This window comes from Trachurus trachurus, assembly GCF_905171665.1.
Source record: "Trachurus trachurus genome assembly, chromosome: 11".
In the NCBI taxonomy this organism is placed as follows: domain Eukaryota; kingdom Metazoa; phylum Chordata; class Actinopteri; order Carangiformes; family Carangidae; genus Trachurus; species Trachurus trachurus.
The window spans coordinates 5107013-5125340 of record NC_139904.1 but is presented as its reverse complement, the minus strand read 5'-3'; the positions used below and the strand labels follow the sequence as shown (position 1 = coordinate 5125340).

Genomic DNA, 18328 nt, shown 5'->3' with positions numbered 1-18328 from the left:
CATTTAAATACTCAAATCAAAGGAGCATTTTAAACATATAATGCATATAGCCTAAAAATACAAACTATGAAATTCACAAACTTAAGAAACGACTTAATTTTCATTTATCCATAAATTATAGCTCTTATATATCCATTATGGCTCTTACAATGACGCTGTACACCCCAAAGGTCAAAGGTCATCTTCCCTGTGACATCATGAAATCAATTGAGATTATGACCATATTCTTTATATTAAACATATATAAACATACAGTTCTGGATTATATAACTTTATATAACGGATTTTCAGAGTGGTTTGCTGAGCCATTTATTCCTTTAATTTTATATCAATGAAATATGTGATTTACAAGAGTTCTCCTTTATTTTGTCATTGTATCACTTATATTTAATTTCATTAATGCAACAGTATAGATGTTTCTGGTAGATAAATGATGTCACAGGCTATAGATAAATTTGTAGACACTTAATGCAGTGATTGAAACCATGTTCTTTGGAATGACAGGTCAAAGGGACACAGTTCATGTGTCCAGTCCATCCAGGCAGAGAGATTACCAACTGATTGCTATTGGTAAAGCAGGTGGATCCAGATGCTGCCTGCCAAGCCAGATGTTCCATGTTAGCCTGCAGATACAGTATACATATGAGATTGAGGCAGTGGATTTAAAAACAGAGGCTCACTGCAGGCTCTAATAGCTCATAATAACATGAACACAAGACTCCAGTAGGAATGTTCATCATACTCCTGTGATTGATAAATAAAGGTCAAAATCAAAACGTGAGTTGGGTTGATTTATCCCATAGTAATACAGCTAACTGAGACCAATAAAAAACAATCAGCCGCGGTGAGCTGAACACGGGAGAAATTGTTGATGCGCACACTTCGCTTTACTCTTGCTCTCGAAGCACCTTTATTTCCATATCACGGCAACACAGAAGCTCCAACTGCTTACAAAAGGTTAATAAGGGAAGCACAATGTGATGTGATAGCGCAGCGGTCAACAGAAAATTTCACCCCCGTGGCTCGCCCCACGCCATGTTCAAATGCCAACTAATGAGACCAGGTGAGTGCAATCACAAGTAACCACGGATCACACGCCCACAGTGACACACCCCTACCCACGCACCACTGCAGTGTTCACATCCACAAACCAAACACACAGACTTACACACGGCTCCTAGTACACATAGGGCAATTCTGTTTCTACAGTTGACCCACATACAATCATTTACACAAACTTACATACAAGTGAGGAGGAACGTGCGAGACAGTGCAAGATAAATCTGTTTTGATGCTGACTTTTCAATGAAGTCTGCAAATGTTTGCAAAAGTTACTGTGATTTTAACTGTGAGTTTAATCAGCACAATGACAATAAATGAAAAGTAGACATAAACAAGTGTTTAGGCTAATACAAGTCACTCCACTCCATTTTAAACAAGAGGGAAAGTAAACCAAAAACAGAAGCAGGTTTAACAGGTTTTAATTACAGCAGAAAGGAAGAGAGAGTCTGTGATGAAAGGCTAAAAACATATGAAAATGATTTGAACAGTATTTTGTGATGGTCTCTGTATTTGCTTCTTTACGACAGTTCAGTAGCCCATGCATTAAGGCTCCGACCTCATTGCTCCCTGAGAATAGGATATTATAAGTAAATGGGGGTGATGAGGGAATATCTTAACCCCTGGAGCCTGCAGGTGGATGCTGGGGCAGAAACAATGCAGTGGGCTGTTTGCAAGGCAGCAGTGTCACTGACAGGCAAAGAGGATGATGGGTAAATTTCCCAGTTTAAATAGAGCACCAGATTGGAAGGGGTGTGTGTGACTGAGTGGAGCATGTCATGTGTCAGGTTGAGTCGGCTGCCTGTTCGAGCTCACAACAACACTTCATTTGTGGAAAAATGTTTGTATTAAGTAACGCAGTATGTTTTAAACTTTAGCAGGTTGACAAGTGCAGATCAGCAAGGGTAACAGGTAGCACACATTTACATTTACATAAAACACAGTCAATAAAAAAAATGTTCCAGTTCCACGTTCCACAGATGTCAGAGCTGAGAGAAACAAACATTACAACAACAACATTTTAATTTGAACGTCTTTGTTCGCATGAACACACCCACATAAATCAAACTTTAATGAACCAGGAAACATCAGTGAAACAAAGACAAGATTCACTGCAGGTGACTTCCAGCTCCTCAGCTCTACGACTTCTTCAGTCCAAGATGAAATTATTGTTGTTGCTCGTCTTCTGCCACCTTTCTTCTCCAGGTAAGAAACATTTTAAATCTTTCATCTCTCTGTTGCAGCAGCAGCAACAGTCCACCTGAGTATGTAACAGTTCAGTACAGACAAACAAATTAGGGATTTCTGCCTCTGGGTGTTTAGACAAACATGGGAGCTGTTTTATCCTGTGGAGACAGAAAGCAGACAGAAACATGAGACAATAAGGAAATGATCAATGATCTATCTTGTTTCTTTGTTCGTGTATGGATGATAATCCCCACAAACAGACTTTATATCTGTATATATGATGCCAATATCTAATGTTATGCTGATTGTGAATCTGTGCAGGACATGGTGGATCCTTTTATCTGGAAAACACCAAGGCGTACAACACATTTGTAGCAGTGAGCAGTTTGTGTTAGTGTCATATAATCAAGTCATAATTAGCTTTTATGGATTTTAGAAACCAATGACATAAGAGTCATTTCTTCTTCTTGAATCCATCATGTTGTAAAGTAATCTAATAACCTGGTCTGTCCCACAGAGGAACACTCCCTGAAGTTTTTCCTCACTGCATCAGCTGGATTCCCAAACATCACCGAGTTCATGGCTTTTGCACAGGTTGATGACATCACATCGGCTTACTGTGACAGCAACACAAAGAGAGTAAAAATAAATCATGGCTGGATGAAAGATTATTTCAAGGACAACCCTGCCCACCTGGGGTTTTACAGGACACAGTGTTTTGATTATCTGCCTCAAATTTTAATTGATCAACTTCATCGTTACATTTGGATCTTCAGTGATGGTAAAGGTGAGTGACAATGCGTCCTTTGTTATGAGGTAACCCTCTACAGTGACAGTTTTTGCAAGTTTATTTGAAAGGACAAAATGAAATAGTTCAGGTTCCTCCCAATTCTCTTGATCATTCGGCCAATTGGACGTGATTTGGAAAGAAAGGTCACACAGCTTACAGTGTTAAAGTAAAAAACATGAGGAAGAAGGAGCTGCCTGTTGAGCTCAGAGCTCAGGATTGTGCTGATGTTCAGGGGAGGGACACAAAATGCATTCCTTCAGTGAAAGTTACCTGGAGCACATAGCTGTGCATCACAGCGACTGTCTGGGAACCAGTCACCAAGATGCAGAACTACGGTGCAATGTCGAGGGGAGTGTATCTATGTTCCCCTCTTACCCCTGCAAAAAAGGTTCCATGTTCCCCACTTACTAAAACAAAGGTTCTCGCCCTAACCCCTAACCCTGACGCTTGTGTATGTTTAAAGATGTTAAAAGGATAGTTCACCCAAAATTCAAATTTCACCCATTTTCTCCTCATCCTCATGTCGACTTAAGCCTGCCACACACATAAAGATAATCGGGCTGATTTTGCCCCGATTTTCCCCCTTCCGACCACGGACAGACACCGCCCGATTATCTTAAGCTCTTAAGATTATCTTATAAGATTCTCTTGTAGTGTGTGGTGTGTTAAGAGTCAACATTCTCCCGACAATCGGCTCGGAAAACGTTTGGCGCCGATAATCGTAAGTATTAAACATGTTCAATATTTACGATTATCGGGGCCGACAACTGTGGCCGTTTCAATCAAAAGTCATCTTGTGTGTGGGAAGCCGGTGTTGTGAGAAGCGCCTGTCTGCCGAGCTCTGCATGCTGCTGCTCGCAGCAAGCCACTCACAGAGAGCCACAGTGCAGCCCTGGCATTACATGAGGTTCACACACATTCACGCATACATGGGAGGTTTCCTGATAGCCGATAGCAAAGACGGTAGCGCTCGTAGCCGGCCACAGCCAGCAATACAGCAGCCATGTTTAAACGATCATGTGACCGCCGCTCAAAGCGCGTCATGTGACAGCACACGGCCCTCTATTGGACAGCCGTTTGACTGCTCGGCGTCCGGAGCCACAGACACACACAGATGGGATCGTTGTAAAGGCTGAAGTGTCCCGCTTTCTTTTTTTTTTTTAATTACATCGCTCTCATTGTCCATTACGGAAATAGACCCAAAAGAGTAGCTACAACAATACGGATCATATGGACATGCAGTGCTGCACGGACCCCCCCTGTAACTCCAAAAAGGCACAGATGGCTCTGAAATTTCTCCCAACCCTTAGTCGACATGAGGGTGAGTAGAAAATTAGTGAAATTTAAATTTTGGGTGAACTATCCCTTTAAAACAACTAATGTTATTCCTATGTTTCCTGACTTTTTGGATAAGCGGGCGCGGAATTAGGACCAGGGGAACATAGGGATGACCCCGTCACAGTGACTGCATGGTGGCCACCGGCCGTCCTGGACTACCGGCTGTTCTGTGATTCTTCAGATCACACAGATGACCAGTCCACCCCTGCCTCTAACTGGAGTCTTTTTTTGTCCGTCTCTCTACCAGGTCGACACATCTTACAAATGAGGGCTGGCTGTGAATGGGATGAAGATTCTGGAGAGATGAGTAGTTTTATGCAGTATGGTTATGATGGAGAAGGCGTGGCATATGACCCAGACACAGGAACATGGCTGAAATCTGAGGATGACATCATCAAAGAGAAATTGAGTGATGAATTCAAAATGAGAGATGGAGACAGCTACCTTTTTAATTGTCCAGCATTGCTGAAGTTGTCTGTCCAATATGGAAGGAGCTACCTGCTGAGAACAGGTAAAGTCACGGGACCTGAGTTTCTTATGGGACTGTATGATGTGTTCAAAAATATTTTTTTCATGCAGATCAATAACAACAATTATCACAATATGTTTGATACTATTAAAACTAAACATCAACACACACGCTTCCGTCAGTCTGCCCCAGGGCAGCTGTGGCTATACACGTAGTTTACCACCACCGGTGTGAATGTGTATGAATGAATAATGGTTACTGTACGCGCTTTGGGTATCGGGTAACGGTAGAAAAAAGCGCTATATAAATGTAATCCATTATTATTATTATTACAATGTATTGACCAGGCTGGGATTGGCCTTCAGACATTTTTGCACATATTTTGATGTTTCTGGTGACATGTGGATCTCAACATCTCCTTCCTCTCTCCAGATCTTCCCTCAGTGTCTCTCCTCCAGAAGACTCCCTCCTCTCCAGTCAGCTGCCACGCTACAGGTTTCTACCCTCACAGAGCCCTGATGTTCTGGACCAAAGATGGAGAGGAGCTTCATGAGGACGTGGACCAAGGAGAGATCCTCCCCAACCATGATGGAACCTTCCAGATGAGTGTTGACCTGGACGTCTCATCAGTCAAAGCTGAAGACTGGAGGAGGTACGACTGTGTGTTTCAGCTCTTTGGAGTGAAGGACGACATCGTCACCAAACTGGACAAAGCTCAGATCAGGACCAACATGGGTAAGAGTGAGACCAGAGATGACCGTCCTCTCTGTCTCTGAGTCTTTATTGTCATTAGTGTGGGCAAAGTGGCATGTAAGTGAAAACAAAGTTTCTGTCGTGAACCAAACTGTGTTGAAGGAAAACCAGAACAGTTCAGTTTACTCTGTCTCCCTCTAGTGGATTCAACAAGTTCATCCTGCATTACACTAACACAAACTTGTTTTGGTTCCAGTTCCTCCCTCAGAGTTTCCAGCTGCTGCTGTTGTTGGAGGTGTTGTTGTCCTGCTGCTGGTTCTCTGCACCTCTGGATTCATCATCTGGAGACGGAGAAAGAGGGGTGAGGGAGAAAGATGTTCAACTCTCATGAAGCTATTTTCACTCCACTGCTGATATATTAGGATCATTTGACTACCAAAAAAAAGAAAAACTAGAGCAAACCCAGTCCTCAACAGATGTAGTGTGTTGGTTAGAGTCAGGCTCACAACATTTCTCATATCCCTTACAAAAGAGTGGTACATGGGTAGAAATATTCCCATAAGAACTACTATTATACGTTATCATATGCATCATAATTCACTGATATCAGATGAGCGATAAAGAACTTCAACTAATTCACTGCTGCTGGATCTTCAGTTAGATTTCAGAAGTCATCTGCTGCATCAGACACAAAAATATGTGGAAATGTGGGACTGTCATGCAAATCAGCAATACTCATTAATGTTATTAAATAACTGTTCTTTATACTGTACTGTATAAAGACCAGGGTCATATGTGGACACAAGCATGAATGTAACATTAAATGTTTGTCATCATTTTCAAATCGAAAGCCTCATTTGCAAAAATGGCAGCACTCATGCGTCTCTTTGGTGTGGTGGTGTTTGTGGATTGGGCCTTGGTCTTAGAAATTCACATTTATACACAAACATTTCTTAGTCAAAATCAGATTTGTTTTGTTTTGTTCTTTTTTAATGATCTAATGTGTTCCTTTGTGTTTCAGGCTTCACACCAGCAAACAGTAAGTTTATGAAAAATGAAATATGATCATTTTAATGTGTCTGAACATTAACATTCTGTCATTCGTCTGTCTTTCATACCATGTTTCTTTATTACAAATGAAACTACTTGTCTTTTTTCTGTCTCTAGGTTCAGACCCTTCATTTTCATTGGACGGAGCTTCGAGCTGATCATCATGTCACCATCACTGTGCAGGTGTGAAGGAGATGAGAGCAGCACTGCTGTAGCTGTACTGGTACAATATTATCATGTAAAAAAAGAAAAAAGAAAAAAAAAACTGTCATCCTGTATTGTAATGTAGAGAATTAAATTCTAATCACCTCGTTTACTGCTTCACTTCAGAACCAGTTTTACTGATCACATCTTTTTTAATGTTAAAAGTTACCAAAGAATATGTAGGTGAACTGTGATGTTACTGTTCACTTAATGGTGTTGAATCATAAACTTAAAGCAGAATTAAGTGGAATGTTTGTGTTAATATAAGTCTTAAATAGTTATATCTTCCGACAGCAATCACTTACATAGAGTGTTTGGTCTGAAACACGGGTCTGTCAGTCACTCTGCTCTGCTGTAAGCCGAGGAGAAAACTTTCCTTGTATCCTACAACCTTTATCCAATGAGGAGAGAGAACGGCATAAAGGGGCGGTCCTCTCTGTGTGTGCAGCCAAGGGATGCGCATGCATGTGGTAATGGCTAACTCCATCGGCTGACAGGAAGTTAGCCAAAACAACCGGATTGCTTACTTCTGCTTTAACCAGGAGTGTAAATCATCTGTGTTGATCTACTTTAGTAATGGACACTCAGTGTTTAGAGATCACTTTCTGCTGTTACATTACATTAGTTTTGGTTTGGACTGTATTTTCTGTCCCTGTTTTTTTATATCTGTATTTTTTTTAATTCACTAAGCTCAAACTGTAAATGTCTGTATGTGTATTTGATCAATTAAATTCAGATATAAATGCTGAATTAAATGATTTTTCTATTAGGAAAATGAAAAGAACATTTGCTATAGCCCTGAACTGGACTGGACAAATCAATATTCAGTTTACATCTGTCTGCTAATCATCTACATCTTCATCTGCAGTTCATATAAACACTTTATCAGTTGGGACACAAACAATAAACCTGGTTGTTTCAGTTTCATGGTTTGTATTTTTTGTTCTTTTGCTGTATGTCTAGAGTGCTAGAATTGGAGTATTTAAATTACATCACCGACAGCTTCAGTGTTGAGATGAGAGCTAGTTTTTCTACAGAGAGATGGATGTACTAATTGATTTTTCTTTTAGTAAACTTTTATTTTTTCAAACAGATACATCTCTGTATTCATTCTTATAATACAGTAACACCTACCATCATGCCCCTTATGTGGCTTTGACACCACAAAGGAAAGCCACAATAGAATGTATTTTTCATGTGATGTGTAGCTCTCTAATACAGTTAATCTTCAGAAGTCCACTCCTCTGTGACTGATTGAGGGGTTTGAAGATCATGACATGTACGGTAAATAAAAATACATTTCTGGCTCAAACAGGAACTGATTGTTACACTACTGACATGATGTGTTTAATGTTTCCTCTAAAATCTGAAAGGTCAGTGAGGTCATCAGGTGTGTTCAAACTAGGGGTGGGCAAAAATATCGATGTGGCAATATATCGCGATACGTTATGTCGCGATACGATATCGATATTCAATATTTAAATATCGATTTTTTTTTTCAAATAATAAATCATGTTTCAGACGTAAATCCAGTACGACTTCCGCACCTCTGGTCTGCGAGGTGTCACTGTACTGCTACCTCAGACAGTGTGTTGTACATGCAAATATGTTGTTGTAACTTGCACTTGTATAAAATGGCATGGATAATTTGAATTACATTGTTTTGACTCAGTTTCTCCCATAAATTCTCACTATCATCTGTACATACAACTCGGATTTTAAGATGCATAATGCCTTTTACATTTTTCAGTGAACTATGTAGAATATCGCAATATATCGCAAAATTTCGATATCGCAATATCGTATCGTGACTCAAGTATCGTGATGCGTATCGTATCGTGAGGTCCTTGGCAATACCCACCCCTAGTTCAAACTGTCTGCACCTGTCTGATGTGATGTCATGAAGATGTTTTCTTGAAGAACAGAGGAGGGTCAATGCAGCAAACATCTGTCATAAACACATGTACAATATGGTGCATAATGTTATCCATGTCAAGGAGGAGAAAGATTCACCCACAGACTTGAAAACATCCACCACTGAACTATAAATAAAATTAATTAAATTAAAATTAAGTAAAAGTGTTACGACCTGGCTCAAGGCAGACAACATGAAGGGAGGCAACACACAACTTTAGGCCCCGACCTGACCATTTATTTAACAAAAATGACTGACATACGGGTGAATGTATGTGGTGTGGAGGTAGGAGAGGGATCAGTAGTGTGTGCGAAGCATGGATGCTTGGATATGTGTGTGGTTTGTGTTGGATGGTGAGCAGCAAACCAAACAAAAGACAAAGGCTGTGGTGGTGCAGGCCTGGCTGGAAGAGAGTGAGCACTGCAGCCAGGCAGGCGGGCCTTTTATGCCCGTTGGAGGCCACACCCCATTGGCCAGGTAACTCTGACTCCACCCACCAACACTCCAGAGACCTGAAAAGGAGCAGAGTGAGACACAACAGGAGGAGCCGGGAGGGGTCGTCACAAAAGTAGGTTAAACAGATTTTTGTTACAGGACTTTAGCAGCTCGACAAGTGCAGGCAGATCAGGTAACACACATTTACATTTACATAGAACACAACCAATGAAAAATGTTGCAGGTCCTCGTTCCCCACATGTCAGAGCTGAGAACAATTAATTCTTATTGGTTGGAATAAAGTTCCTGTTCACTGGTCACGAATCATCAAGACATGAACACACCGACAGAAACGAAATACTCATGTTAATAAACCAGGAAACATCAGCGAACCAAAACAAAACTTCACTGCAGTTGATTTCCAGCTCCTCAGCTCTACATCTCCTTCAGCCCAAGATGAAATTATTGTTGTTGCTCATCTTCTGCCACTTTTCATCTCCAGGTAAGAACACCTGATGTTACTATGATAGCTATGTCTCGGCTGTTCAGACAAACAACGTGGGAGCTGTTTTATCCTGAGCTCAGAGTGAAGACGAGTTGGTCTGATGTTGATGTGGAGACAGAAAACAGACAGAAACATGAGACCAATCACCAGTTTACAGAAGCAGAGACTTTGGAAATTATTTTTCACTGAGCAAACAAAAATGTCCATAAATCAAGCTACAGAGAATGAGTATGAATTTTCCAATGAAAATAAGAAAACAATCAATGTCAATCCTCTCTTGTTTCTTTGTTTTTGTATGAACAATCCTCACACTGCAGAGGTTTTTTGCTGATCTATATAATTATCTAATGTTATGCTGATAGTGAATGAGTGCAGGACATGATGAATCCTTTTATCTGGAAAAACACAAAAACGTACAACACATGCAAGATGTTTTGTGTTAGTGGCTTATCATCATAATATCATAAAGATAGTGAGATGTGTCCTATTAATACTCCAGGTTTTGTGAGTCATTTGTAGATTTGTAATAACCGTGTCTGTCCCACAGAGGAACACTCCCTGAAGTATTTCGTCACTAAGTCCAATGGACTCCCAAACGTCATAGACTTAATGGTTTTTGTACAGATTGATGACGTCTAAAGGACAACCCTGACCATCTGGAGTGGTACAGGACACAGTGTTTTGATGTTCAGCCTGAAGTAAACCGGCAGTACCTTACTTCTTTAACTCAGATCTTCAGCCATGGTCAAGGTAAGTTACAGTGTGTAACTGCATCCATTGTTATAACGTGACTGCAGTGACAAGGATTGTGCTGATGTTCAGGGGAGGGACACAAAATATTTTTGTCAGGACTCTAATTCATGGACTTTCTCTTTTATGTTGACACTAGTGTTCATGCCTTTGTAGTTTCATCACTTCCGAGCAGCCCTATCCTGCGTGTCATTCCCCTCTCTGCCTCCCATTTCCTGTCTCTCTCTCAACTCTCCTGTACATTAAAGTCAAAAAAGCCCCCCAAAAATATAGCCTACTTAAAAAAAAAAAAGCATGAACAACCTGAAATTTCTCAAGAGAAATACATGCAATTTCAACAATATGCCTCTTCTGTCTTCTATGTAATTTTCACACATGGCGAATTCATCCTGCAGGCTGGATTGGACCCTGAGGGCCATTTGACACCCTGGTCTAAAGAGAGGATGTTGTAATAATGCTGCGTAAAGCCCTTTCAGTCAAACCGTTTGTAAAAATGGGCTATGAATCTGTTATCAGATATCAACATCCTGTTTTTGCAAATGTATCTAACCTCCAAGTCTCTTTTGTCCGTCTCTCTACCAGGTGGACACATCTTCCAGCATAGGAGTGGCTGTGGATGGGATGACAATTCCAGGGAGATGAGTAGTTTTGTGCAGCTTGGTTATGATGGAGAAGACGTAGCATATGACCAACAGACACAAAAATGGGTGAAAACTGAAGATGACATCATCAAAAAGAAAACAAGTGATGAATTGGCACAATCCAGGAGGGACCTCTACACTCACCGTTGTCCTGCATTTCTGAAGTTGTCTGTCCAATATGGGAAGAGCTATCTGCTGAGAACAGGTAGAGTCACAGTCACATCTTTTTTTTAATACTTAAAGCAGAAGTAAGCGATCCGGTCGTTTTGGCTAACTTCTTGTCAGCCGATGGAGTTAGCAGCCCCCGCCCTCGTCATGGATCTATTGGTCCTCGTCCCTACGTCACCACATTCACGCACATCCCTTGGCTGCACACACAGCCCTTCATGCCGTTCTCTCTCCTCATTGGATAAAGGTTGTAGGATACAAGGAAGTATACAAGAAGTTTTCTCCTCGGCTCAGAGCAGAGCAGAGTGACTGACAGACCCGTGTTTCGGTCCAAACACTCTATGTAAGTGATTGCTGTCGGAAGATATAACTATTTAAGACTTATATTAACACAAACATTCCGCTTACTTCTGCTTTAATACTCTTTAAAATGTTTTTTTACATTAATACAATGTGTTGTACTGTAATGTATCTCTTTTTTATTGTGTTTTTATTGTGATATGGGATCCCCTTGGGTCTGAAATAAAGAATGAAATATTGACCCATTGTGGGATTGGCCTTAAGAATAAACGTCAGCATTATTAGCCACATTTGCTGTCAGGATGAAGTGTCTCGACGACTATTGCATCAATGCATCATCACATTTTTCAGACAATCTTTGCACAGATGTTTCTGGTGACATGTGGATCTAACATCTAACATCTCTCTCTCTCTCTCTCCCTCCCTCCCTCTCCAGTCCCCCCCTCAGTGTGTCTCCTCCAGAAGACTCCCTCCTCTCCAGTCAGCTGCCACGCTACAGGTTTCTACCCTCACAGAGCCCTGATGTTCTGGACCAAAGATGGAGAGGAGCTTCATGAGGACGTGGACCAAGGAGAGATCCTCCCCAACCATGATGGATCCTTCCAGATGAGTGTTGACCTGGACGTCTCATCAGTCAAAGCTGAAGACTGGAGGAGGTACGACTGTGTGTTTCAGCTCTCTGGAGTGAAGGACGACATCGTCACCAAACTGGACAAAGCTCACATCAGGACCAACATGGGTAAGAGTGACATCAGAGATTATGGAGATTGAAAACAAACTCTTTCTTAACCAAAAAAGTGTGATTGTTGTGGTTGGTTCCAGTTCCTCCCTCAGAGTTTCCAGCTGCTGCTGTTGTTGGAGGTGTTGTTGTCCTGCTGCTGGTTCTCTGCACCTCTGGATTCATCATCTGGAGATGGAGACTCACCTTCAAGAAGCTATTTTTACTCCACTGTTGATATATTATGATAATTTCACTGCCAGGCCATGCAGGTGCAACTGAGGGAGAATACATAAAAACATATTCAAAGGGTTTTTGCTCTGCCAGTGTGTTAGTCAAGAGGTGGTCTTCTACCTTTACAGCTAAAGCAGAAAACGTGTTTCTTAAAAACTTGCACATGTGTGTTTTCATTCAATTACTTACCTAATCTGTCCTGTGTTTCAGGATTCAGACCTGCAAACAGTAAGTTTACAAATGAAACTACTTGTCTTTATTCTGTCTCTCGGTTCAGACGCTTTAGTTTCTTTGGATTCAGTTTTGGACTGATCATCGTGTCAACGTCAGTAGGTGCGTTTCCATCAGCTGTTTAGATGCGCATCGAGATGTATCGCATCGGAAAATGATGATGGAAACGCCGTGATTCGCATTAAAATCCCCTGATTCGCACAAAATGAAATACGCTCGCTATGGTCGGGTTTTGGTTGATTCGAATGGGATGGAAACAGCTGTATGCGAATCAAGTGTGACGTAGCCACTTTCACCCCATCTGCTCCCATGTTGCAGTTCACTCACAAGACAACATCAGGGTTTCCGCTGTCACACAACAATTAATTAATTGCGGCGCATCGCCACGGCAAAATAAAAGCCCCCACACACCTTCATATGTGATTAGTGCACAGTTCTTCATAGTTCCTCCTCAGTAAAAACCAAACTTATCAACCAGCGCGTCCAGCGTTTATCATTAATAAAGTCTGGGGCGCCGCGACTCTCTCTCTCTCTCTCTCTCTCTCTCTCCCACACACACGGACAGGTTGCGTTATGAAGGTAATAAACATATGCGCTAAATCGCGCTAATGTGTTCAAATCAGACCGTCAGTCAGTCCGTCCGGGGGGGGCAAAGTCCGTAGATGGAAACACACATGATTCGAATTTCTTTTAATGCGCATTTCCCAGTAATTCGAATCACTTTGGATGGAAACATGGCTACTGTTGTAACTGTAAAAGTTACCAAAGAATATGTAGGTGTAGGTGAACTGTGATGTTACTGTTCACTTAATGATGTTTAATCATAAACGTAACCAGGGGTGTCAATCATCTGTGTTGATCTACTTTAGTTATGGACACTCAGTGTTTAGAGATCACTTTCTGCTGTTACATTTTGGTTTGGACTGTATTTGTCCCTGTTTTTTCATTATCTGTATTTTTTTTAGTAATTCACTAAGTTCAAACTGTAAATGTCTGCATGTGTATTTGATCAATTAAATTCAGATATAAATGCTGAATTAAATGATTTTTGGACAAATCAATATTCAGTTTACATCTGTCTGCTAATCATCTTATGGGACATATCAACAATCATAATATAAACTGACCTGTGGAACCAGACCTGACGTCTGCTCAAACTGTAAACTCACTGAAATCAGGGCTGAAAGAGAAAAAGACACTGATGTAGCACAAAGGGTTAAAGATTTGATATTTTCATTAGTGAAGTCAATTTAACATCTTCATTCAGAGTTATAAACACTTTATCCGTTGGGGCACAAACAATAAAACCTTGTCTCGTGGATCGTGTTTTTCCTCATGTGGCCACTAGAGAGCGACATAATTGTTTGTTTGTTTTGTTTCGTCTTTAGGGTCCAGGCTACTTGGCTGCCAGGACCCTATTGTATTCCTAGGAATTCTTTCTTCTTCTTCTTCTTCTTCTTCTTCTTCTGAGGAAATCATACTTCCCATGGCTGAAAAATCACCAAACTTTGCACAAAGGTCCAGTCCAGATTCACTCAATTGGTTGATGAAGTTTGGCAAATATCAGAATTTTATCTCAAAAACTGAATTTTCTAGAACATTTTGAATTCTGCTCTCATGGGAACAACTGGAGTCAATCTAAGAGTGACATTTTTAAACATCACATTTTCTCTTGTGCAGCAAAACAATTATCGCTAAAAACAAATCACCAACATTTCCATGCTGTCAAAATAGAATTTTTGTATTATCAGATTTTTGTTTAGTTAACAGAATTTCTGACATTTTGAAATCTGCCATGACAACTGCTGCCTGGCTTTGACTCCCCTGAGTCTATTTGAGAAGTCATTCTCTCCGACCATTAGCTCAGTGAGTTAGGCGCTGGTTCTTGGTGTCAGAGGATGTGGGTTCAAGACCCAAGGAGGTAGTTTATGATAACACATCAAAATACCAGATCGTCTTTGTGAAACAAATGTACAAAATAGATAGAATAGAATCTTACCTCAAAACTGACTTTTCTTTTTACAGTGGTTTCAAATCTGCCTGCACGACAGTGAATGGCTTACTCAATTTGTGAAGCCACCGTAGCACTGCCACTTGCCAATTAGCTCAGTGCGATAGACAATGGTTTTTCAATAAAATCTTCTTTGTGTTTTGCAGTTTTACTGTAATAATGTGATACATTCTCCTACTTACACATACAGTACATACTCCTGCAATACTGTGGTTTGGTCAGGAGGTGACACTGTTCACTGTTCAGACCTGCTCCTGGTCAGGTGAAGTATGACGACCTGTACGAAGCAGATGAGACTGTTTCTTTCAGACAACAGAAGCAGTGAGAAAACGTAATTACACCTCAACATTTATTTCATCACACACAAGATGGTAACTAACCGATCATCCAGAGGAACCAGAGGGAGGAAGTCTTCAGTCACCATGGCAGCACATTTACTGAAGCTAAAGAAGGATTTTATACACAGCATTGCCGCCATACGTTCGGCTGAATGGACGGGTAATTGCAAGAAAAATGTCATTGTAACTGGAGTCACAGATGAACAGGGTGGAATGAAGTTTTGAAAAGTGGGAACTTTATTGAAATGTGACAGAACAACAACAAAGACAGAAAACCCCATCAGACATTTGATGGCTCCTGTAGATGACCAGTCATTAGACCCTGCAGTAGGGGTCACTTTCTTTCTTTCTTTCTTTCTTTCTTTCTTTCTTTTCCTTTTCTTTCTTTTTATTTTGCACAGCTTAAAAGAATACAATATAAAACATAATATGGTCCTGGTCCTGGTACTGGTACTGGTACTGGTCCTGGTCCTGGTCCTGGTCCTGGTCCTGGTCCTGGTCCTGGTCCTGGTCCTGGTCTTGGGACTGGGACTGGGACTGGTCCTGGTGAACTTCTGACTAGTACCGATACTAGATCCATCTACCAGAAGCTTTGACTTGTAGTACTGGTCCTGGTCCTGGTACTGAAATTGGTACTGGTGTTGGTTCTTGTGCTGGTTCTGGTTTTGGTTTGGGTACTAGTTCTGGTACCGGTTCTGGTACAGATTCCGATTTGCGTGCTACTTATGGCACTAATACTAGATAGACAGACAGACAGACAGATAGATAGATAGATAGATAGATAGATAGATAGATAGATAGATAGATAGATAGATAGATAGATAGATAGATAGATAGATAGATAGATAGATAGATAGATAGATAGACAGACAGAAATCAAAGCTAAACCTCCCTTTCCTGGACGACTGCTCTGATTGGATGTTTAATAAAAGTCTGCCCCCCTCCCGCCCCCCAGGGGGATTATAGAGGGTGAGTCGCAGCGACAGATGTGTCGTCAGGTGAACCTGTCTGACTCCGGTCTGTCCTCGTTCTCCTTCTCTGACCTCCTTTCCTCTCCCCTCCCCCCCTCTCATCCTCCTCTCCTCCTCTCTGCCCTCCTTTCTCTCAGTTTGAAGCTTTTTTTTGTCGCTGGTCTTTATTTTGCTGCTTTCCTTTCCTTTCCTCCCCCCGGAGGAGAGATGAGGCCAGATCAGATCAGAGCAGGTGGAGGAGGAAGATGGAGGAGGAGGAGGAGGAGGATGGAGTCTCCGCGTGGCTGAGTAACTTTCTACCTGGTCAGAAGGAAAGAAAGAAAGAAAGAAAGAAAGAAAGAAAGAAAGAAAGAAAGAAAGAAAGAAAAAGAAAAAGAAAGAGAAAGAAAGGGGTAGAAAGGGGTAGAAAGAAAGAAAGAAAAAAAGAAAGAGAAAGAAAAAGAAAGAAAGAAAGAAAGAGAGAGAGAGAAAGAAAGAGATAGAAATGGGTAGAAAGAAAGAAAGAAAGAAAGAAAGAAAGAAAGAAAGAAAGAAAGAAAGAAAGAAAGAAAGGGGTAGAAAGAAAAAAAGAAAAAAGAAAGAAAGAAACAAAGAAAGAAAGAAAGAAAGGGGTAGAAAGAAAGAAAGAAAAAAGAAAGAAAGAAAAAGAAAGAGAGAGAAAGAAAGAAAGAAAGAAAGAAAGAAAGAAAGAAAGAAAGAAAGAAAGAAAGAAAGAAAGAGATAGAAAGGGGTAGAAAGAAAGAAAGAAAGAAAGAAAGAAAGAAAGAAAGAAAGAAAGAAAGAAAGAAAGAAAGAAAGAAAGAAAGAGAACTGACACTAAGAACATGAACACACACACCAAGTAGCTCTCGTCTCTTCAGGTTTTCATCATCCAGCAACTTGTTAGTGCTCAAACTGAGACGATCTGTCAACAACAACAACAACAACAACACCTTGACCTCAGAGGAACATGGCTGCCAGGTGATTATGGGATGTTTGGGTGGTGTTGTCATGACGGTGCGTCGGCTCGGCTGTGGCCTCGGGACAACATGAGTTCTGTGGACTGCAGCAGAATGTGGGACACCACGGCACAAATCACAATTACATAATGAAAATGGGTCAAACTGCAGCAAAAAAGACTGAGAGCAGCTAAAATTAGAGCCAGAGGAGAGAACCAGGAAGTAACACCAGGAAATAAAACATGAGAGGAAACTTTAGTTTTAATTAACCAGGTCGTTTAAAATGAGACGAAGGATGTCTATTAGGACAGGGGTTCTCAACTAGTCTCACTCTGGGCTCCACATTGTCCCATGGTCATTAAGTCGCGACCCACTTTTATAGAATTCAAACCAAGAATTTCTTTTTTTAAAGCCTTTAAAAACTCATTTTGCTCTTTGTTGAGCAAAGTGCATTTCAGAGCACATGAATGAAACTGAGGAGGACCATGACAACTGCATGTATGGAAGTGAATAAAAAAATATCAAACTGCACAAAATGGAGACCAACAAAACGATATATTTGACTTCTAATGCATCTCTGCATTCAGAGCATATTCACAAAAGTAAATAAATATCAAATCGCACAAAATAAATACCCACAAAACAAAACAAGATTCACTGCATTCAGGCCACATTAAAGCAGAAGTAAGCGATATTTTTGTGTTAATATAAGTCTTAAATAGTTATATCTTCCGACAGCAATCACTTATATAGAGTGTTTGGTCTGAAACACGGGTCTGTCAGTCACTCTGCTCTGCTGTGAGCCGAGGAGAAAACTTTTCTTGTATCCTACAAGTTTTATCCAATGAGGAGAGAGAACGGCATAAAGGGCTGTGTGTGCAGCCAAGGGATGCGCGTGAATGTGGTGACGTAGGGACGAGGACCAATAGATCCATGACGAGGGCGGGGGCTGCTAACTCCGTCGGCTGACAAGAAGTTATGGTGCGTTCAAGGCAACTCGTAAATCGTGTTTTTCCGACCTGTGAAGTCGTACCAGTTCGATCTGGTGCGAGTTCACGGGTCGGAAAAACACGAGTAGCCGTTGAGTTGCGGGTTGCCTGGAACGCTACAAAGTCATAAGTTGTGACTTGAAGCTGTAACTTACGGTTTCAAAAGCCTGCCTGGAACGCAGCATTAGCCAAAACGACCGGATCGCTTACTTCTGCTTTACAGTAATAAGAAACTGATATCTTTGCATTCAGAGCAAATAATAAGAAACTGAGGACCATTACAACTGCATGTGTTCACATGTCTCGTGTGCCTTTCAATATAAGTTATTTTTCGAAATAAAAGACATGTCCAACATCAGATGTGCATTAAATATTATTTACTTTTTTGACCAG

General features: G+C 40.9%; 1 protein-coding gene across 1 annotated transcript in view; it reads left to right on the top strand.

Annotated features, from left to right (window-relative positions):
• The window catches only part of LOC310993859 (major histocompatibility complex class I-related gene protein-like), a gene marked incomplete at both ends in the record, with an annotated part of 45167 nt that extends 32891 nt beyond the window's left edge, over positions 1-12276 (top strand). Inside the window, 3 exons of the mRNA XM_083982342.1 lie at positions 5277-5579; positions 6559-6576; positions 11942-12276. Of these exons, the coding sequence (XP_083838468.1) occupies positions 5277-5579; positions 6559-6576; positions 11942-12276 (656 nt within the window). The remainder of the gene's footprint in view (positions 1-5276; positions 5580-6558; positions 6577-11941) is intronic.
• Between the last annotated feature and the right edge of the window lie 6052 nt (positions 12277-18328).